We start from the raw sequence: 22620 nt of genomic DNA on the forward strand, positions 1-22620 counted from the left end.
TCAGCACAGGTGTGCGCCAATCAGATGATTAACATAGTGGGGTAAACAGGAAACACCAAAATAAAACAAGATGCAACACTGTGTGTAAAAAAATATCATTAATCATTTATTGTTTTTGCATATATTGGTAAGAGGAGATTAAATTTAGAAAAGTGCAATATACTATATGGCCAAAAGTGTGTAGACAATCATGCAGCTGCTCTCATTTGGCCACAACAACATCAGTGATGTTCTCACTGATGTTGGGTGAGAAGGACAGGCTCACAGTTGGCACTCCAGCTCTTATCAAAGGTGTTAGATGGAGCTCAGGTCAGTGCTCTGTGCAGGCCAGTCCGATTCTTCCACATCAAACTGCTAAAAGCATTTCTTCTTGGACATCTCTTCACATGGATACAATCATGTTGAAACAGTAAAGAACCTTGTCCACAATCTTATGGCCAAATGCTGTGGTGCTGTGTGCTATGATGCAGTTTTATATTCAGCACTAACATCATGTGGCAATTTGTTGCAGTCATAAAGTAGGGTTTAAAAAATTTCTTCCATTTTTGCTGCATAGAAGAGAATAGGGGAGAGGGGAGCTTGGGCATACGTTCAGCTGAGGCTGCATGTGTGTGATTAGATCTATGCTGCACCACAGCTCCACACTTGGAAGTGGAGTTCCCTTCTTGTGCCCGTGTGCTTTGTGTTTGTGGATCAGCCCCAGGCCAACACCATGCTGACACTCTGATAAATCATTGATCTTTAGTCTGGTTTTGGTGCTGGATATTGCAGGGAGGAGCATTGACAGCAGCTCCTCTTGGTCCACTGAGATTTGACGCAAGAAGTCTTTAGTTTTATTTTGAGTGCAAAGTGATCAGCATATTTGCTGTGACTGGTTGGCTAAGACAGGTGTATGTGTATGTGCATGTGATGTCTGTGAGTACTCTTTTTTTTTTTCTTTGCGTAGGTGTAAGTGCATTTGTTGGGGAGGGAAGAGGGAAGAGGAAGAACAGAAACAGTGAAGGGGGAAAGAAATGCAGCATGTGTGGGTGGTACCTGAGGATCCAGAGTGAAAAACCATAATATACAAACAAAGCAGCAGGAGATGAAATTCTCAGATCAAGGATACAGGCAGTTAGAAAAAAAAGTCCCGTCCTTGAGTCATCTGTCAAGGTTACAGCCAGCTCCTTCAGAACGTAACCACAAGAAATACTGTTGTGACTACAACCTCAATAATGATGTTTAATGTCAAATATCAAATGTGAGTAAAATCAATTTTAGCACTTCCTTTCATGACATGCAGTGACATTCACTGTAATAAATGCAGCTGGTAAAACCTAGAGTTTTCAAATACCTAAAACGATTATTAAAAAAATGTTGGTTTAGCTGCCTGAAATGCCACTTTATTTTTTGGAATCTAAATGAATTGCTGTAACTGACATTTTTTAGTTCATAAATTCATCATATTACAGTTAGCGTTAACTTTGAAACAACCATAAGTTTAAATATGACAGATTTTCAAGATAAAACTCAGTTTGCTCAAAACAGGCAGCTGATTATCTTGTAGTGTGTGGAGTCAGGATTCAGATCTCACACCTGCTGATAAAGCGTCAGACCAGAATTGTGATCATATTAACACTGAGCCCTCTCATAGTTGCTCAGGATTTTAAACATTTTTGTGGGGTTTAACCTACAGAGCCAATAAAATGTATTCACTCCTCTTGGAAGCTTTTAGATTTTATTGTCTCTCACTGAATCAAAGCAGATTTAATGTGGCTTTTTTGACATCAATCAACAGAAAAAGACCCATTAATGTAAATGTGAAAAAAGATTTCTACAAAGTAGTCTACATTAATTAAAAATGTAATCCATAAAATAAATGTCTGTTGAAATATTCACCACCTCCAAGTCAGTGTATGTTGTACCTTTGGCAGCAATTAAGCCTTCCGTTGCCCTTCATATTGGCCTTCGTATTCCGTATACTTTTTTCTTCTTACTATTATTCAAAAACAAAAGATAACCGCTTCAGAATCACGAATGTCATGCACAACAACAAATCCTACAACACACACACACACACACACACACACACACACACACACACACACTAAGGCACATTGTCGGCCACCAGGTTACTTTGACCCAGAGGACAATGCGAGGGTTAAGGCTGTGAGCCTGTTTAGTCAGACAGGTCACCATCAGCTTCGCACATCTGGAGACTGCAATTTTCCCCCATTCTCACACTCTGAGAGGTTGCATGGTGACTGTGAGTGAACGGCCTTTTTAAAGTCTGTCCTGGAAAAGGAGCTCAACTCTGACTTGACTACTCCTGGACATAAATGTGTGTTGTTGTGCAAAATTGATAGATATTCCCTGCAGGTTAAGAGACATTTTAGCTAACAGCACACTGTTTGTTGTTCCACAAAGTATAATTTAAAAAAGCATTAACTGCATGTCCCATAATGATAAACTTTATGAAGACTGTTTTGAGATGAGCTTGGTTGTGTAGTGTAATTTGGTATAAATTGCTGAAGACTTGTGGTGCTGAACTGGTTGCAGCTCAGGACCCGAGCAGAATTTTTCTTTCTCCACCCAGTAACAAAACTGCATTGTACACTCACACAACACAATGGGTCACCTGTGTGTAATAATGTAGCTGTAAATTATTGTCACATCATGGTTTTTGATATTTTTTGTGATAATGGAAAATAATGCTTGTGACAGTGGGACGATGGTGTAGTTAAAGATTATGTGATGGCCACAGGGCTTTAGGGAGCCATTTAATTTGCTTATGCTCAGGGCCACCTGTGCTACAACTCATCACAAACTACATCCTCATTACAGAGAGAGCAAAAATAGATCTGAGAAGACATCAGCCCTAATTTTAAGTTTAATGACACCAATAGAAATGGAAAACACAAATTGTTTCATAGCTACAGAACTAATCCATTCACCTCTGTGGATTTGGCTCTGAAGTTTTCTGGGTTTCAGTTACGTCAGTGCTATATGTTTATCATTTGGTATAACCAGGTCGTTTGTAGAATTTCTGCATATACTTATGGTATAGCCTACTGCTATTTATATGAGAGGATGTTGTGTCTCTGTAATTCCCATTATATATATGATGCATATTAGTCAATGACATGGAGTGTGTGGGTGTGATCCTCTTGTAATTGAAGTCATATATACATACATACACACACATACACACTCAAGCCAATATCAGGGCTAAAACATTACTGTTAAGTTCCTACTGGATGGATAAACTATTTTTTGTGTAACAGGCGTTGCTCAAGTGCTGAACAGGCTGGATGGGAAACCATTTGATGATGCAGACCAGCGTCTCTTTGAGGTATTACACCTGCATTTCTACATTAAGTATCCAGTGGGAGGCGACTGGAAACTGTTATAGTTAAGTGTTTCTGTGTTTATTCTGTCCTTAGGCATTTGTGATCTTTTGTGGACTGGGCATCAACAACACCATCATGTACGACCAGGTGAAGAAGTCTTGGGCCAAGCAATCTGTGGCTTTAGATGTAAGAATACAACATCTTCTTTGATTTCCTGCCTCATACCACATTAAGAAAAAGAGAATATGCAATTTTTTGGACAACAAATCTTTCTATCACTATGTAACCTGCAACGCTGCTTCAGAATGTTGACTTCAGTTGATTCATTGCTGCTCCTGCTTTCTACTTCAGTTTCCTTGTATGTCCATTGTGTTTGTGTTAGCTTCATGCCCTCTCAGATGATTTTTCCCTATCTGTTCTTCTATAATTTTCCTTTCCAGTCAACATATACTCTATGATGCGACGTTTACCCAGAAGTCACATGACACAACAGCTGCTGCATGGCTAATGGCTCTTCTGACTTATTCTCTCTCAGGGGTCTTTGTGCTTGGCTCCTTTTTTTAGTCTCGTATTTCCAAGAGAATGTGCGCATGAAAAAAGTGCTGATCTCTCATTGTAGATAACCTTCTCACAAAGGTTTTATTGAAAATTAATGAGAGGCAGTGAAAAGCAATCTCTCATCTGCCCTGCAGTATGTAGCCATTCAGCACTACTCAGCCTTTACAGTATGTCCTTAGATTACAATAGGGAGCTTTCAGGTGTATTATAATAGTTAGCACCACTCTGTTTCAAGGTAGAAGTTGAGAACAGAGCGATAGAGCAGTTAAAGGAGAGACATGGAATGCACTAATATGTAGATGCATTGCTTCTGGCAGCACTGAATAAACATGAGCATTTATGATCAAATAAGCAACTGCAGGTCTGTGCGAGGTATTTCTCTCAGGAAATGAAGGGAACATGGCGATGGAATCAGGGCTGACATCTCTGCTCTTGTAGACTGTTCTAGAGGCAAGCGTTAACTTCCTCATCTGGAAGATCCACTGAAATGCAGTAACACAAATGTGCAGTATTTTCAGCCACAACCACAGTTGTACATCTCTTAGAGCCCTACTGGTTATCTTAATGATTTGAAAAATGCACTATGTCATTATTTTGCAGGTTCTGTCTTACCATGCCACTTGCTCCAAGACTGAAGTTGACAAATTCAAGGTAACAGATATTCACAGTTGCCTTCATTACATTTGTCTCAGCAAAACCCATTTGTTTCTCTCCACAGTTACAGTAGTTTGGGGGATTCGCTGTTTTAGCTCTACACAGATATTAAAGTCACAACTCAAGACATTGTTTGTTCTTAAAGCATTATCCTTTAGCAACAGTAACGTTACCTCCATAGCCAAAACATTATATATGTTATTCCTCTGTACTGTGTACTTACATCGTTGAAAACACACTGACCCACTGGATGACATGTTCCTTAATTTCCATGAATACTGGTATTATACTTTATTTTGAGACAATTCCACACACACCATCCTGCTACCCAGGCCAGTCTCACAACGGTTCTTGAAACAGTAATGAAATTCAATGTAGTGATTTATGTACATGGACAGGATTTTATCTTTTTTTTCTCCGTTAGAGTAAAATATTGACTTGTAGTGCCTATTACATGTGTTTATGGTTATGTCTAGGCACTCACCACGCTTGGTTAAGATTTATGAAAGATCATGGCCTGGTTTGACACACAAAAAAACACCATTCACAGTGATATCAGACACAACGTGTTTCATTTAAATTCAGCCAAAACCACAATCTTTCACTAACCTTAATCAAAGTGCTTTTGTTACCTAAACGACGGGACAATGGATGCAAAACCCGATCTCTCCTGTGACAATAGTGATCTTTGTATTCCTACCATCCACCCCAACCACCTACTTGCGACACTGTTGCTATTAATGAGCATCAAATGTGTATTAAAGTTAGAGACTGACTACATGTGGTCCCTTTAATAAAACAACAAATGCAGCTGAAAGACTAATTGCAGCTCTAAATAACTATGTTTGAAGATACTTTTTACACAGAGTAGAGTATGATGGTAGAGTCACTTCTTACACCCTAGTGACCTGGAATAGTCGAATGAGTTCTCATACATCAATGACAACATAGGTTGTTTGTCACTGCCTTCTAAAAGGGACCATGTGAATATTTTCTGATCTGGAGTTTTCTGCTGAGGACGGTGTCTTGTGTAGTTTGTACACTCTCACTATAGATTACAATTTGTGATCATCAGGTTTGCTATGGTGGTGCAGATAATTGCCGTAGTATAATTTCATTACTGCTCTACCTCAGTAGATGTGCTCCTTAATGTCTTGGTTTCATAGTCAGTTCAGTTAAGACATATTAAAGAAAATAACACCATTAAAGGTGCATTTTGATCCTATTAAACCCCTCAGTTTCAACAGCAATAAAGTAGACTTCTCTTATGACTAAAATACAACAGTGTTTTACAGGGAGGTAAAATCCTGGAAATTTACCTCACAGTGCATTTGTTTTGGTCATGGGCCCTTTAATTAAGATATACTTTCTAATTAAATAACAATATCTCATTAACTTTAATGGGGAAGAAAAAAATCCATGGCAACAGACAGGAATTATTGGCAGCCTGTCACCTAGACTTTATTCTCCAGTTCCTCCAAAGAGCCGCGGTAGCTTGCAAACATAAGTATGGGCAGACAATTCCCCAATGAAAATAAACTAATTGTGGTATTTGAGATGGATTACTCTAATCAATAGGCAATCATTCTTGATGCATTATTTCTAAAGATGAAAAAATGAAAATATCTACATTTTTAATTGACATGACATTTCTGAAATATAGATATGACCTATTTTCCTGCACTTTCATGTGTAGGATTTTCCCCCATGGCCATTACTGTGAAGTAGGAACCCTGCTTTCCAGTGTGCTTGTGTGATCTCTCAGCCCCCTCATCTTGCGCCGTGCTCTGCTTCCTGCCCCCACCCCCCACTTTCTTTCATAACTGCTCTACATATAGAGCCTTAGCAGTGGCAAACAAACCTGGCTGACATTTCGTAACCCGGGGCTGTGAATTAAGAGAAAGGAGAATACCTGCTCACCTGACAGGCAAACATTTGTGCGGGAATCATTGGGCTCAGGTGGCTGTCAGGCAGGAGTTGAAGAAAAAAGACAAGACAGCACTGTAGTGAAACTGTAACACAGATTTGTAAGAGAGCTTTGACTCATTAGAATGAGAGAAATGCTTGCGTTATAAATGCTGACTGGGGCTACAAAGGCCGCATCTGCTCATTGTCCTCGTTAGACCACAATGAAGACAGAGGACATGGATGCTTGAGTATGAATCTGGTTAATTGGAATTACATGTGTTAAGCATTTTTGTTTTTGTTGATAAATCAGCATCAATTTTTTTTGCAATATTAAACAATGAGCTCCGAAAGTAAATAACAGTGAAATTCACCCTCATTAATGTTAACCCCCTCCAACTGAGTCCTCAGAGTGTTAATTACCATGTCTCCATATTTCCATGTATCCTCTGCAAATAGCACACCATCCTCTGACCTGTCCGTCCTCCTCTGCTCTCTGAACTCACACTGTCTTTCTCTCCCTCAATGTTTTTTATCCTACCATGATGAAACAGGCTGCTAACATCCCCCTGGTTTGCGAGCTGGGCATTGATAAGCTGTCCTTTGACGATTTCTCTCTGGACGTTGATGCCATGATAACGGCCGCTCTGAGGATGTTTATGGAGCTGGGCATGGTGCAGAAATTCAAGATTGACTATGAGGTAAGAGCTCTGACTTACTTTGTCTATTTTCCTTTGAATACTTGACTGAATTTGCCCAGAACACTGTTCCTTTGGTATCCTCGCAATGACCACTGACCCATGTGCTCATCTCTCTCTCTGACTTCCCCTCCAGACACTGTGCAGATGGCTGCTGACTGTCAGAAAAAACTACAGAATGGTCCTCTACCACAACTGGAGACATGCCTTCAACGTCTGCCAGTGCATGTTTGCCATGCTAACGGTAACTATAAGTAGAGCAATTTACAATTTACTAATTACAAACATTACTAAAAGCCCGGCACACAAGGAGGAGGTTGGTAGGAGTAAAGTGTAACAAAGCAAATTTACTCATATATGTTTGCTTTACTTGTTTTTTTTTATGTTACTTTCTACTTTTACTCTACTACATTTCAGTTACTACACTACATTTACCTGACAGTCACATTTAACATTTAACAAGTTATTTCCCACTAAACCTCTCAGAAGTTTGGTTTCAGAGAGGTGAAACTATTCCAGATTGCACAAAGTTTTTTTCTTTTGTACCTCACATTATCTCCTCACATTATACAAGTGAGAGGTGTCACGTTATGATGCACAACTTCCTGTTATTGTCAAAAGTAGACAGTTCATGACACATCTCTGTTTGACCTGTGTTCAAATCACAGAGACCTAAATGATACTAACTATACAAACAGCCTATTCTGTGCAGAGCCAAACCAGAGATGTTTGTTTAAACACAGACCCCAAGAGAATTACTTCATGCAATTCCAGCAGGCCTTTACTTTATCAGGTCCTTGGGGCGACACACTCACACAGACACGCACGCTGTTGTACAAACAGCACAGTGTAGCTCTTTTAATCAAGCACAGCATTAATGCATGGTGTCCCATCTGAATTGATTATTGGCAGAGGGAAATGAAATAGTAGTGTGTAAGCTGTTCTGGGGCCCTCCACTCTCCTGCCATGTGTTTTAATGAGAGGGCCGTGCTATCTTTGCTGCTATCCCCACAATGACCTATAGTGACTCACTCAGCACATGGCCTCCAGAACCCATTCATCCAAGCCATAAATCTCCCTGCATGACTGTTTTACTGCAGTCCCACTGGCATTTTAGGGAGATACTGTTTTTTTTCTTTTTAGGATGATGCTGCTATTGGAGTGTTTTCCATTTTTATTCAATGTACTCCGCAGAGTTTCATAGAATAAGAGAAAAACTGATGCAGCTGTGTGGTGTTCACAGTGTGTGTGTGTGTGTGTTTGTTTTCTTATTGGCCTCCTCTGTGTCAATCAGACGGCAGGCTTCCAGGAGACGCTGACAGAGGTGGAGATCTTAGCACTTATTGTAGGCTGTGTGTGCCATGACTTGGACCACAGGGGCACCAACAACGCTTTTCAGGCGAAGTAAGTGCTCCCTGTCTCTCTCTCCATCTCTCTGTCACATATTCACATAAACATGCTCCCTCCTACACACTGTTTATAGTGTATTTTCTGACCTGCAGCTGCCTGTAGCAGTTGAGCCCAGATCAGCAAGAGTCAAGTGGCAAGTTGTATAAGGCTTATATAAGGGTCTGCTCAATGAGGAGACTGTAAACAGTGCTGACTCTGAGCACATTAAGATTGAAATTAGTGACCTCTGCCCTCACTAAGGTTATTTAAGTAAACTAAAACCAAGATGAAAACCAGGTGGAAGACAGACATGATCATGAGCTGAACTAGGAACATTTTTGTATTTTCATCTGCAGGCTTAAATTATTATTTTTTTGTTGTTGTTATTGAACGTAAGTACATCACGAGTTGGTGCTATCCAGCTGACTGATTTGTTTTGGCCCCCATAAGCACCCATTTACAGGACCTCTTGAAATGCTGTTGTTGCCATTCTCATCACATTAGCTGTCAAAAATACTGGTAGAGTTTCATTTGTTAATGTTGAGCTAAATGGTCTGGATTTACATGAATGTTGATTGTCAGTTAGTTCAAAATTAGTTCAACAGCATTTTAAACTTTAAATAGAAATTTCAGTGACTATGAGGTTGTGCAGACTTTAAGTATTCATTTTTGTGTAATATCAATAGCATATAAACATTACAGGAATTATATCCTTTAGAGAAAACAATTAACTGAGGTCCGGAAGCATAAGTGGAACAGGTTTATTTTATAGCCGTACATTTGTACTTTGTTTTATTTAACCTATGAACAGCAACATTAACAGCAACAACATTGCAACAACTAGTTGAAAATATTCTAGAAAAAAAAACCTTTATCTTAACAATTTTTTAAGGCTGGGTAGCCTGTTGGCATTCACACACTTTGCTCAACTGTGATATTGCTGATAGCTAATTAGCAATCAAACTAATACAGCCTCTCCACGTCTCTTCTGACCAAATAGTTAATTTTACCACAGACACTGAAAGCAACCTGTTGTGACAACTTTAGGACTGTTAGTTAGCTAGACCCACTGGAACAGCATCCTCTCTGTGTACCAGGGCCTCTTGATTTACAAATTAAGCACCGGTAACAAGTCTAGCCAGCTAGATAGCTAACATTAGACTGCATTAGCTAACGCTAACAAGTTAGCTAACTAGCTTGGTAACGTTTACCTGTCACTCAGAAACGCTGCTGTCCCACAGATTGCGAACGCACCGGTTCAACAAATATGTGATTGTGGTAAATAATATTAACATATAAACATATTATGTAGTGTTAATATGTACCTAGGGTGGCCATATTTTGGTTTTCAAAAAAGAGGACACACATTAGTAGACACTAAGATAAGTTACCGGAATATAGATGCAGCATAAAAACAAATACACGTAAAAAGCATTATAAATACAACTCACCCTAACGCAGCAGCAGGCAGCATCAGCTCTTCAACAATGAAAGACTTCTTAGCCTTAGCAACACGGTTAGCAACGAAGTACGATGCTCTCAGTGCAGCTACACTTGCTGCTGTGGTGGTCCTGAAGACTTGCTTCTGTCCTCCTTGTTCACGTTTTTCTTTTTCAAAGAACTTGGGTTCCGGCTTGTCTTTTAACGCAGGGTGCTTTGTGTCCATGCGTCGAAGCAGTTTTGAAAGCTTCACTATCTCGTTTGATAGCCTGTTGCCGCATATTGTGAGAGGGGGCCTGGAGCATGTGAATCACCTGTCGCGATAAAGCCGTATACTAAGTAGGACTCCTGGTATTTCCCACTAAACTTTGTTTTTCTTGGAAGTCTTAGGCTTTTTTGCTGTCTCATCATTGGGCCTTTTCCCTTTTCAAAGACATTTGTTTTGTTTTGTTTTTTTTCTCATTGTAACTAGTTGGCTAACTGGCTTAATTTACCAGGCATCACAGCCATGACAAAAAGGTATGTGTCAAGCGGTATCAGGAGGCACAGACGGATATGATGGGCAGAGGTTCATTTTTCAAAATAAAACACCGCCCAGACTACAATAGTCAATAACATAAAATAATATAAATTATTCATTCTTTCTGTGCGGCCCGGTACCAAATGATCCACGGCAGCGCTCACTCTCAAACACACTCTAAAGCTAAAAGCCAGTAATTTTATGCAAGCGCCATTGACTCATATTAAATTCAATGTGGTGGAGTACAGAGCTTTCCGACTCTAATACTAAAACTTGAACAGAAACCAACATAAATTGATCATTTGAAAAAACTCATACAATTCAGCACACCAGGGCTATATGCATTCATTTTAACTATATTTTACTATTACTGTGGAAATGACGGACAAACTTAAACCAAAATAAAAACTGAAGGCAGTACTAAAATATAATAAAACAAACTACTGTAATATCCCAATCTTTAAAAACCTCGACCCACATGCCTCACTTTTAATACACAAGCTTCAGTTCTGGTATTTTTTCCTCCACATTAAATGATGTTCATATTCAGTGTTGAATGGTTGAATTTCAGCTGCAGTTTAGGTTATGGCTCTCCAGTTTCTTTTATTATTGAGCCGTAAGTTGGCGACAGCGTGCAGAGTGAATTGGTGAGGGAATTACAACAGACTCAGACTTTGTTTCTTAGTATGTGATTATGTCATCCCTCTTCTTGATTCCTGTGTGTGTGTGTGTGTGTGTGTGTGTGTGTGTGTGTGTGTGTGTGTGTGTGTTGTCAGGACGGGTTCAGCCCTTGCTCTGCTTTATGGGACCTCTGCTACATTGGAGCACCACCACTTCAACCATGCTGTTATGATCCTGCAGAGCGAGGTGCACTATGTTCCAGTGTCTGCTGCAATGCAGTTACCATGAAGATTGACTGCATGTTGTATTTGTGCAATATATTTTATTTTATGATTCTAAATGCCATTTACAGCCGAGTTCTTAACCCTTTAACACCCTTACACCAACATATTTCCAAGGTTCAGATGTTACTCTGCCGTATTTTGTGTTTAAATTAGTTTCATGACAGAGCTATAATGACAGCAAATAGTCAGTCAGAAATTTTTCAAAAGCTCAAAATGGTTCACTTCCATCAGGTGTCCCAGTGAGTCATTACATTGAGACAACATACACAATACCAGGACCCTGGATCTAGCTCACCAAAATGAAAAATTTAATGTTAATGTCACTAACTTCTGTGCTTTTTAGTGCTATGACATGCCAAAAATGGCTGCTGTGAGAAAAATCTATTACTCTGCAGGTGGAACAACATTAAAGTTGTGTACTTAAAGGAATAGTTTGACATTTTGGGCTGTCTTGCTAAGAGATAAATGGCATGTTAGCTTAGCTTAGCACAAAGACTAGAAACGGGGATAAACAGCTAGCCTGTATCTGTCCACAGGTTAAAAACAAAAATCAGTTTATCTGTAAATCTTGCTTATTTCATCCAAAAAAATATCAAAGGGTAAAACTGACAAATTGTGGTTTTCCTGGATGTTATGTGTCGCACAGTTTTTATGTCCAGAGGCAGTGACTTCCCTGTCACCGTGAGGCTGGCAGCCAACCAGCTGTTTCCTCCTGTTTCCAGTCTTATGCTGCTGGTGGTGGATTCATCTTTAACAGGCAGATATGAGAGTGATGTTGATCTTCTCATCTGATTCTCAGCAAGAAAACAAATGAGCTGTCTAAATATGTCTAAATATAATGTAACTTGTGCCTCTATTGTACCATTACAAAACCCTTGACTGGTTAATATGAGTACAGTTACTCCCATGCATGCCACCTGTCCAGAATCAAAGTCATAGTCTTTCATACCATATCTCTCTCTTTATATTTTTAACCATGTAAATTAAACAAAATATTGAAGCCCACTTTTCCTTAACAAAATTACCAACTGAGCCTGAAGGTAACCATGTGGCGCCTCTATGTCTGCTGTATATGAGCAGGTAAACAAATAGCTCATACTGCCCTCAAATCAATGTAATTACAGAGGCGATAGATTTGGTGGTAATTGGTTGAGAGAGACATTTTACCAGGTGACTGGGTTTGCATGAAGTCGTAATTAAAGACGTTTTGAGGGAGCCGCTGAGACAAGGCTTAGCAGGGTAGGTTCCAGTGGCTTCATTATCATGGTACTGACAACACAGTAAGCTGACAAATGTTTGCTTGGAATATCATAATGGTTTCTGTTGATACTGGGGTTGAACTACCGCTGTCGTATTAGCATATAAATGAATAGTATGGCTAATTCAAGTAGAAGAGAAAGCTCACGATTCCATCCTGCCAGCCTGCACGAACCATTAATTAAAATATAAACTTTTAAACGTCACTCACTCCCTTTGTACCTCTCATTCTCACTTCACTATTTTTCTTGCCTCCCTCCTTCATCCGCTCCAATTGTAAGAGAATGAGAGAAGTCGTATGTGTCTCTGCTGTTACATAGTTGAATATTTCATGAGCTGATGAATGGTGTGCTAAGCGAGTCTTTGGACTCAAATTGTCAGCGTTTAAAGAGGAAACAGTGGTCATCCAGTTTTAAAGCTCTAGTTTAATTTTTGAGGGTCGTTATCGTGCTGTCATTCTGGTCCTTCTCTGTTATTACCTCTTCATCTTCCATTTTCTCCACAGGCAACCTCTCCATCCTCTAGAGGAAGGTGTCTAAGTGGTGAATGAATGTATAATACAATGATGGGGGGAGGCCTGTTTTAATGATAGAGAGGCCTCAAGTGAGAGATGTTGCTTACTTATTAAGAGCTGCTTGGGAGCTGCTGGCTTCCCTCCTGCCCAGCAGAGATTCATTCAGTTTTATGATTGCTTTTTTTTAAACATCATAATGGTTTAATTGTGCATTCAGGCCTTTTCTAAGAAAGACTCTTTGACATGTTGGAAATGCAAAATGACCCTGTGGTTTTCTCATGCACTATTCCATATGCTAAAAGACACTCAGTAGTTTACTGTATAGTGAGCAGTTAAGCAAGATTGTAGCCACGTATGAATCACTGTCATTTTGCATCATCACTGACAGCTGTAGTGTTGTATGACTGTAATTTTCATGTCTATTAAATGTGTCAAATTGCACTATGGGACTGTAAGCAGAAAGTAGTGTGCATGCTATGGACATTACAACAGACTATATAATACCTGGTATTATGCATACCAGTGGTAGCTCACTCACACACTGTTTTGGCCCAATGGGACACTTGAATAGAACATGGCCATTTTAGTAACACCTTTTCTTTTCCCCTCCATGATGAGTGAAAATGTCTTTTAAAAAAGGCCTTATAAACTAAAACCAGAGCTGGCTTCAACAGCTCAATCTGATGTTCCACCTAAGGAAAACCTCCACTGAGCTACAGAATGATTACTCCAAAAGAAAAGTTCTTTTCTGGGGGCAAACTGTGAATAAAGTTGGATGACGGGTGGATTATTTGAGATAATTGAGAATAAAAATCAAATAATAGTAACTGACAAATATTTTTAATCTTAAAAATACATACATTTAACAATAATTGCTGAAATTGTGGCAGAGACAGGTTAATGATCTATGAGAAGATGATAACAGACAGTACTGCCAGTAGTCTAAGCTCTTACTGAATGATATCAAATAATTAAATAACTATGAAAAAGGGCCTGGATTAAAGCTGTATAATAGATAATATGGACCTTTTGTTAAATACATGTTACCCATGCTGAGTGTAATCAATAATTCATCCAGGGACTGTAACCTGTTATTGCAGGCTCTGTGAGCAAAGTTAGAAAAAGGACATTTCTTCAGAAATTCTTCATTATGTCATCTCTGTATCTGTCTCCACAGGGTCACAATATCTTCTCCAACCTGTCGTCCACAGAGTACAGCAACCTCATGCAGCTGTTGAAACAGTCAATTCTGGCCACAGACCTCACACTTTACTTTGAGTATGTTCTGCTCAACACACACTGTTAAATCTCCTGTTTGCAAGACTCTGACTGTGTATTTACACTGAACCAACAGTACTCAGCCTCCAGTGTTTACTGTAGGTTCTTAAGCCTTCTTTTAGGTAACACTGCCCCCTTGTGGATTTTATGTAATTTACACCTGTATATACAGATGATGTTTATTATATCATCAGGAACAGAAACACCTTTTTTGAGCTGGTCAGCAATGGAGAGTACAATTGGAATGTGAAGGATCATAGAGACATGTGCAGGTAATGCACCTAAGATTTTTTTGTACTCATAACTACATAAATAAATAGCAGATAAAATACAGCTGTTTATCTGATCTCCTCTCAGATCCATGATGATGACAGCGTGTGATCTTGGTGCTGTCACTAAACCCTGGGAAATATCAAGAAAGGTGAGAAATAAACAGTAAAATCTCTCTATAAGTAAGAAGTCTGCATCTGTTCTAGCATCTGAGCTGAAAAGATCAACTGAAAGTTGATTAAGGACTATTTTGATAATCAATCGTTTTTGAAAGTAACTTCTCAAGAAAAAATACCATGAAATTCCCTAGTTCCAGCCTTAAAATTGTGGGGATTTGCTGCTATTCCTTGTCTCACTCCATTAGAAGCAGAATATATTTGGTTTTGGACAAAACAAGCAAATTTGGTATCATCATCTTGGACTTGAAATTCCAACAGGCATTTCTCTTAATTTTCTGACATTTTATAGTTCAAACAATTAATTGACAAATTGAGAACATAATTAGCAGATAGAATGATAATGATAATAAGACTTAGTTGCAGTCCTAAATCAATCTTTTCTATCTGTCTTCGGTCTCAGGTGGCAGAGTTGGTGACCAGCGAGTTCTTCGAGCAGGGCGACAGAGAGAGATCGGAGCTGAAGCTCACGCCCTCTGTGAGTACATCGAAACTATCTCTGGTTCAGTGCTTTTTGCAGTTTGGTTCACCTCCATGACCTCCACAAGCTGATGATGCTGAAGATTTATATTCTCAGCAGTTCCAAACATACTGACTGCGTAGGAAACATGAGAGCTTGTGTCTCCTGGTGTAGAGAAAAAGTGTATTGTCAGCTTGACTGCTCCACAGCCTCACTGCTGTGCCAAGAGCAAAAACTGTGGACCATGTAATAATCATTCTTAAAAAGAAAAAAAAAAAACAAAAAACTCCTGCCTGAGAAAATAAACATCTTTACTTCTCTCATACAGGTGTGAAAATAGCATGATAATAATACTAATAACAGCAGCCTAATTCATTACGTGCTAATACCGTCCTCAAAGCCACAGCAGAGGAGTACTGTCTGTTTGATTGAGGAGCTTTGAAGGCTGAACTGTGTTGCAAGTTCTTAAAGTGGGGAGAAGGAGACAACAGCTTTCTGCGTGCAATTAATGGCTGTTGACTAATCGAGCCAGGCCACATTGCCTCCCCTGTGAAATAACTAATGCAGTAGCCTCTGGTCTGCCACTTGTGTCAAACCTTTAGCACTCTGTGTGTGGGTGTTGGAAATTAAATATTAACTTCTAAGTCGTAGCCCAGTAACTATCTCTGAAGCACAGCCTCAGTGGAGCCTCTTAAGTTCAGGCTGCAAAAGAATGAAGGAGAATAGAAAATGTACATGACTTAAACTCAGTTGTTTTGAGAACTGAGGGAGAATTTTCTTTAACCAAAGCAGTAAGAGCAGCACTTTAGGGACTGTAAGCCTGACTTGTAACCTTACAGTAAGCACAATGTATGTCTCGTATGTCTCTTTTGTTTCTCCAGTGAGTGCACAAATGTAGCTGTACATAAATTCTGTCTGTTTTGTTTCAGGCCATCTTTGATCGGAACAGGAAGGACGAGTTGCCAGGGCTTCAGCTGGAGTGGATTGATGGAATTTGTGCGCCGCTGTACGAGGTATTGCTCAGACCTTCACTGCTCTCCGGCCTTCGCTGTGTCGTGCTTGCCACACATCCGCCTCTGACATCAGTAGTTGCTGTCCTTCCTCAGCTATTGTACCACCACCCCCCACCTCCATTGACGCCAGCAATGAACTTGTCACCAACAAATGTGACTTTCTTTGCAGCCAGATTTCTCATTGAAAAAAAAAAAAGAAGCTTTTTTTATATTGAAAGCTCTGAAACAACTTCAAGGTTTCATCCTGTTCTTTTGAGCATAGAAGAATGAGTGTGCACTTTCTGACTGCAAGAAAAGCTCCAGAGGTAGTGGAGTGTGTGAATAGAGTTGTGATGTTAGTCAGGTTAAATCCCCTCAGTAAGACAGTGTACTTTGGGCTTCACTGCACAGTAATGAAATAAGGACTGACTATTGACTGCATGCTTTTCTTCTGAGATGCACACAGAAAAACAGGCTGGTTTTATTGTGAGATCCCAGCAGAGCAAACATTAGGGTCAGCGTTAGGGCTATAGTGATTATCTTCGAGGGATTTAATGGAAATCTATACAGTGTCCTTGCTTGTATAGTAAAGTGTGTGTGTGTGTGTGTTTCCGACTGACGTCAAGAGAGATTCACCTGCCCCTCCCACTGCTGGCAGCAGTGGCTGTGTGGGAGGAAAACGAAGGCTGAATTACTGAGGAGATCAGGTCTGTTAAGTGATGAGGCGTGTTGAAGGCAAATTCATGAAAGTCCAACAGAAGAGGAGTTGTGAAAGGAGTCAGGAATAAAACAGTTCATTCATTCTTGCAGCACTGGGTGATCACTCTGCTTTTGTACTGTTAGGCCTCCTTTCTTTTTACTGTCATATTAAACACATTACTCTTAGTCACCATGAGTGGAAAACAAACAATAGATCATCTTCACGTCTATTGAATTATCCCAGGATCAGCGTCAAAAGTTAGAGCAGGCTAATCTGTGTTGGGCTCTGGTTTCACCATTGTTACTGTCTGTGTAGTGTAGATAAAAAGCATCAAAGTGGTGTGTATGTGTGTGTTGTCTGCGTGGGGGGTTTGTCTCCACACTGCCTTGTGTAAAGGCTGGTGTTTGGAGAATGCAGATATGGAGCTCACGATCATGCTGCTGCCAATTAAACTTGCAAGAGGGAGAACATAGGAAGTTCAGAGGCGGCAGGGTTTTTGTCCGTGGGCGGAAGAGATCCCATTCTTGATCTCGCTGATCTCCTTCTCCTGGTGGTGGCTCGCTACTTTGTGGAATATTAATCCCCCATTATATAACCTTCCATCTTTATACCCTACCATATGACAGTCTCTCTCTCTCTCCCTCCTCTCAGTCTACCTCAGTGGAATAATGATGCTGTGCAAACCAGTGACAAAGTCCCACAGAGATACTGCAGAGAAAGAGGGAAATTGTTCTCTTCTAGAAAATCCTCTTCTTTTAACCCACAGACGAGACAAATCCATAAAGGTTTAGATGATCAGTGCTTTGGTTTTTGTACTTTTTGAAAATGACAGTTGCATGTAGCATATGCTATCACATTCATTTGCACCTGGTGTAAGTGCACTAAGGCTGCAAATTATACTTTTCTTTAGCAGTATCTAAACATTTAATAAATAGTTTATAACACCTTATAATGTAGTTATAAGCAGATAAAAGTGTATAAACAGATAATAAATGATAAAACAGTATAAGACTAAGTATAAGAACTGTTGTACTAATATAAAATATGCATTCAGAGGAGAAGTTATAATTTTTGACAAATTAAACACTTACATTATAATGTGTTATAAAGATCTATTATTACTGGAGTTTGCATGTTCTCCCTGTGCCTGCGTGGCTTCTCTCCAGATACTCCAGCTTCCTCCCACAGTCCAAAGACATGCAGGTTAGATTAATTGGTTGCCCTTGAATGTGAATGGTTGTGTTGAATGGTGGTGAAAGGGCGTACCCCGCCTCTTGCCCAATGTCAGCTAAATAAGCTAATGTCAGCAGCACATAAAACATTAAACATAGAGGTTAACAAACACATTCTTATACATATACATATTCCAAGACATTGAATAAAATGTTACTAGTCATCATTTGTTCTTACTGGACTGCCAGTGACATCCTTTGTGTCTGATAATCTGTTCCTCAAGCTCAGGTTGATGTCTAAATAACTCATTTTGTTTGATCAACAGTCCAAAACCCCTAAATCACAGATATACAGTTTCAAACAGAGCAAATTCTCCCATTTGAGAAACTGGAATCAGAGCCTGTTTCTTGTCTCTGACTTCTTTACTAAAAAATAACCACAGCAATTATTCAATTGTCAAAAAAGTTAGCAAACAACAAATCATTTCAATTCTGCACTACTGTGCAGTGCACACATTTTAACCAGATGTGGCCTGAAACTCAGAAAAGTAGGAGCAGAGCTGAAGCAGCCTGACTCCAGAAATGTACACTGACTTTATAATAGAAATGGAAATCCATGTTGTGCTAATGTTTCTCTGGATTGCAGGTGAACAGTTTCTTAATTAGCAGCACACACATTCCAGCAACTACAGTGTAATGAATTATTATATTATTACAATTGAGGGGACAGCTGTTTATCTTTAATAAATAGTCTTGATGTCTGAACTTGGCCACATTAGAGAGCTTTGTTCCAGTCAACCACCTACACAAATGTTTTAATTGTTCACATGAATTAGAGAACACACCCTCTGAATATAAATGCATTGCAAATTGCTGCTTCATTTAAAGTTCAGTTAATTGGCAGCTGTGATTAGTTGTGTTTTCCCAAAGTGTTACAACAGATTTGATTTCCCTTTCATGCATAGAACACACAATCCCCAGTGTAGGCGTACAGTTCTTATTTGGCTCTTTTTTTTTTTTACAATGGCTTCCCATTCAACTCCTATACATGTGTGTGAATAAATAAAAGATTTCTTTGTTTCAAATGCGGGACCCATGTTAGATTACCATATGAAACAGGGTTAACGAAACAATAAGTAATTATACGGTCTTCCTTGGAAATAGACACAGAAGACACAGTTAGCAGAACAGAGGGAACAAAATCCCCTGTCTCTCAGGTAATTTATTAAAATGGTGGATGACAGCTTTTACAACACTGCCACTTACACTTCACAGAAAAATGACAAAGGAAACTAATCTCAGTCATACACGTGCCTCTAATCTTAAAAGAGCAGCCATTTAATGGACTGCCGATATCAACTGACTGTATGTCGCTGTTGTTTTGTTTCATTTATTTCATCCATATATTGCATTTGATGAATAATGTGCTGTTTCCTGAATCCTCAGTTTCCTCTCCCCATTTAGCTGCAAAAAATCTTCTGTTTCTTGTACAATGAGAAAGATTTTTTTCTGCTGACTTTGATGATTCACTAACTTTTCCTATAACGCCACCATGAGGTTTACATCTGTGGCTAACCCTAACTGTTGGATGCTTTGCCATGAAACTGTATTATTAATTTTATTCAATGACTTTGCCTCAAGCACCATCATTAGGTCAAATTTTTAAAATTGTCCAGTACTTAAGCTAATGACTAAATACTTGTGAACTATTAACATTCCTAATAGCCTTTTCATTCTGATGGTATTTTTTCCTTTTTATTTAATTTTTAGCATTTAAAACTATAAACAACAAATACTATATCATAGATGTTTGCAGTGTGAAGTGTTTATTCTCCTCTTTCTTCCTCCCTCTCTCTCCCCAGACTCTGGTCAAGTTGAATCCCAAACTTCAGCCCATGGTTGACATGATCAAAGCGAACAGGGCCAAGTGGGAGGAACTGAATATGAAGAGACAATGTGGCCAGAGCGTTTCTGCACCCACAAGCCCATGCAGCAGCGACAGCACAGAAACCAGTGGCTGCACCGTGGCCAAAACTGGCAGCACACCCTGCTGCAGCGGCGATGCTGATGGCACAACACCTAAACCTGTTAGTTAGCTTCTGTTGCCACCTCCAGGCTGATCACTTAGGCTTATTTCCTCTTAAATGCAGCCTGCAACAGAGGCAGTACAGTGCATGCAGAGATTCTTGGGCTCTGCTCCTCTTTGCTTTTGCTACTAAGGATGAGCTTTAGACTTGAGTGCGGCGCTATCGTAGGGGTTTTTCTGCTCCCTTCAGTCTCCCTGCGCTGAAGGCTGACAGAGCCGTGTTTGGCAGGCTTGTCGGAGCAGCTACAAATCAGCTGATGACACCATGTCAGAAAGGAAACTTAAACCACTGTGTCAACATGTCAACCAGTGAACTGACACTAACTATTTGGGGCATTGCACAGATTTTCAGCACAACAAGGTATGAAGAATATTGGAGAGGTGTGTTTGTCTCTGCCGTGGTTGGTTTTGCTCTCGGTACCTCCTTGTTGCTCGCATTTTGTCCGGGGTAACAGAGATATTTTTTTTGTAAATTTGTACATAGGCTATTGAGTTATTTACAAGTGCTCTGAGCTCTGGATTGTAATGTGGCTGTAGAGTTGCTGAAGGATAAAGGGGTGCAGGACCTGTGACAGTGCTTGCAATGCAAATTGAGTGCTCCACTCTCTCCCTGTGCCTTGTTTTAAGATCCTAATGAAAAATGCATGGCCTCCTCACAGAGATTCTTAGATAGTATGGAAACCCATGTTGAACCACTATGTATTTTTGCCATAATTTGTAAAAACCAATGACTGTAGTTTTGTCTTGATCCCATGTTTAGCCACAAAGCATTAACATTATATACAAGAAATCTACTTTGCCCAGTTTTATAAATGCAGGGTCTCATTTGTCACACACACAATGTGCCTTGATAAAGTTGTTCTGGTATCACATGAATTTCTACAGAAAAAATAGTTTAATCTACTGATTTAACACCGACAGCTCAAACATAAAGCATAGTAATATAACTCATTATGAAACTACATTGATCAAAATTTTCGGAAATACAGTGGTGGAGAGTCAGATAAGATCAGTCCCACTCTTTCTGTCCATAACACGTGAAGCTACAGTCAGCAGCCAGTTAGCTTAGCTTAACATAGCATAAAGCCTGGCAACAGCTAGCCCAGCTCCGTCCAAAGGAAATAAAATCGATCTACCAGTAACTCTGAAGCTCATTAAGATTTCAACTTGCAGGATTTTGTTGCCGTTGGACAGAGGCAGGCTAGTTTCTCCAACTGTTGGCTAGCTGTAGCCACGTAAAAGGGTATAGATATGAGACTTCTCGTTTCATCATACCTCTCCCCAGAAAGTGAAGTGCATTTCGTAAAATGTCAGAGTTTTGCTTTAATTAAATTTTTAGCCTTTTCTCAAAGCTCACAAATGCTACTTAAAGAAGATACGGAGAGTGCTGAAGTGCCCATGTAGTCACAAGGTATTACTTTAAAAAAAAATTCTGGGGGGAGCTTATGAGTTGTGTTGTAGCTTTGTTGCTTGGAGGTGGAGTGTAAAATGTGACTGTGCACTTTGTGTGGCATTGATCTGTGTGCTTTACTGTATTTTAGTTGAGGAGCTGAATTGAAGTCAAGCTGAAGAATTTTGAATTGCATGTTTTATGCAGTATTAAATTCAACCACTTGCTGAGGATGTAGCAAACGTGAGCCAACAAATACCTCGTATTTTGAACTTCATCAGTAAACACAGAATCTCATCGAAAATGCATGACTTAAATTCTCTTCTATTGCATCATGTTACGTGAATTATGAATATCGCTGTTCTATTTTTCTATTAGGTCTCCAAATGTGGCCGACTTCTACTCGTCTTTTTTGCAGTGTTATGTGCTTCTTGCATTTCTTCTCTCTGTTTGGACTCTGAAATTTATGTATGGTGGGCTAAACTGAAAGAAACCTAAGGCATGAAAATGCAAATGTGCAATGTTTCTGTTCAGAGTTTAAATAAAAATATGCTGCTACATGTGCTCTGATTTATTCTGATATCAAACTATAATATATTATTTAATATATAATACTGTTAAAATTGGCTCAGAACAAAGCACATGCACTTAAAAACATCCAGTAGTAACATTTCAATAATACAACATGTACCAGTAAAACATTCACAGGAGGCATTTTTCTGCATCATGGGTCATTTTTACTTGATACTTTGAGTTAATTCTGCCAGTAATACTTTTGCTAAAGTGACACTGTCACAGTAGGCATTTTCTTGTAATGGGGTATTAACATCACCCACTATTGCTACCTTACTTTACCTTTTATTTACTTTACTTTAGAGCTCTAACTCTTCCTCCACCACTGATTCTGCCTCCCAGTTTACACAGTAT

General features: G+C 39.4%; 1 protein-coding gene across 1 annotated transcript in view; it reads left to right on the top strand.

Moving 5' to 3' along the window:
- Positions 1 to 22267, top strand: part of pde11a (phosphodiesterase 11a) — a 37615-nt gene extending 15348 nt beyond the window's left edge. Inside the window, 13 exon segments of the mRNA XM_018675798.2 lie at positions 3255 to 3331; positions 3423 to 3515; positions 4488 to 4538; positions 7001 to 7147; positions 7281 to 7388; positions 8439 to 8548; positions 11270 to 11360; positions 14347 to 14447; positions 14642 to 14719; positions 14805 to 14868; positions 15297 to 15371; positions 16283 to 16366; positions 20080 to 22267. Of these exon segments, the coding sequence (XP_018531314.2) occupies positions 3255 to 3331; positions 3423 to 3515; positions 4488 to 4538; positions 7001 to 7147; positions 7281 to 7388; positions 8439 to 8548; positions 11270 to 11360; positions 14347 to 14447; positions 14642 to 14719; positions 14805 to 14868; positions 15297 to 15371; positions 16283 to 16366; positions 20080 to 20313 (1313 nt within the window). The 3' untranslated portion in view covers positions 20314 to 22267.
- The last annotated feature ends 353 nt before the right edge of the window (positions 22268 to 22620 follow it).

The sequence above is a fragment of the Lates calcarifer genome, linkage group LG1 (genome assembly GCF_001640805.2).
Source record: "Lates calcarifer isolate ASB-BC8 linkage group LG1, TLL_Latcal_v3, whole genome shotgun sequence".
Taxonomy (NCBI): domain Eukaryota; kingdom Metazoa; phylum Chordata; class Actinopteri; family Centropomidae; genus Lates; species Lates calcarifer.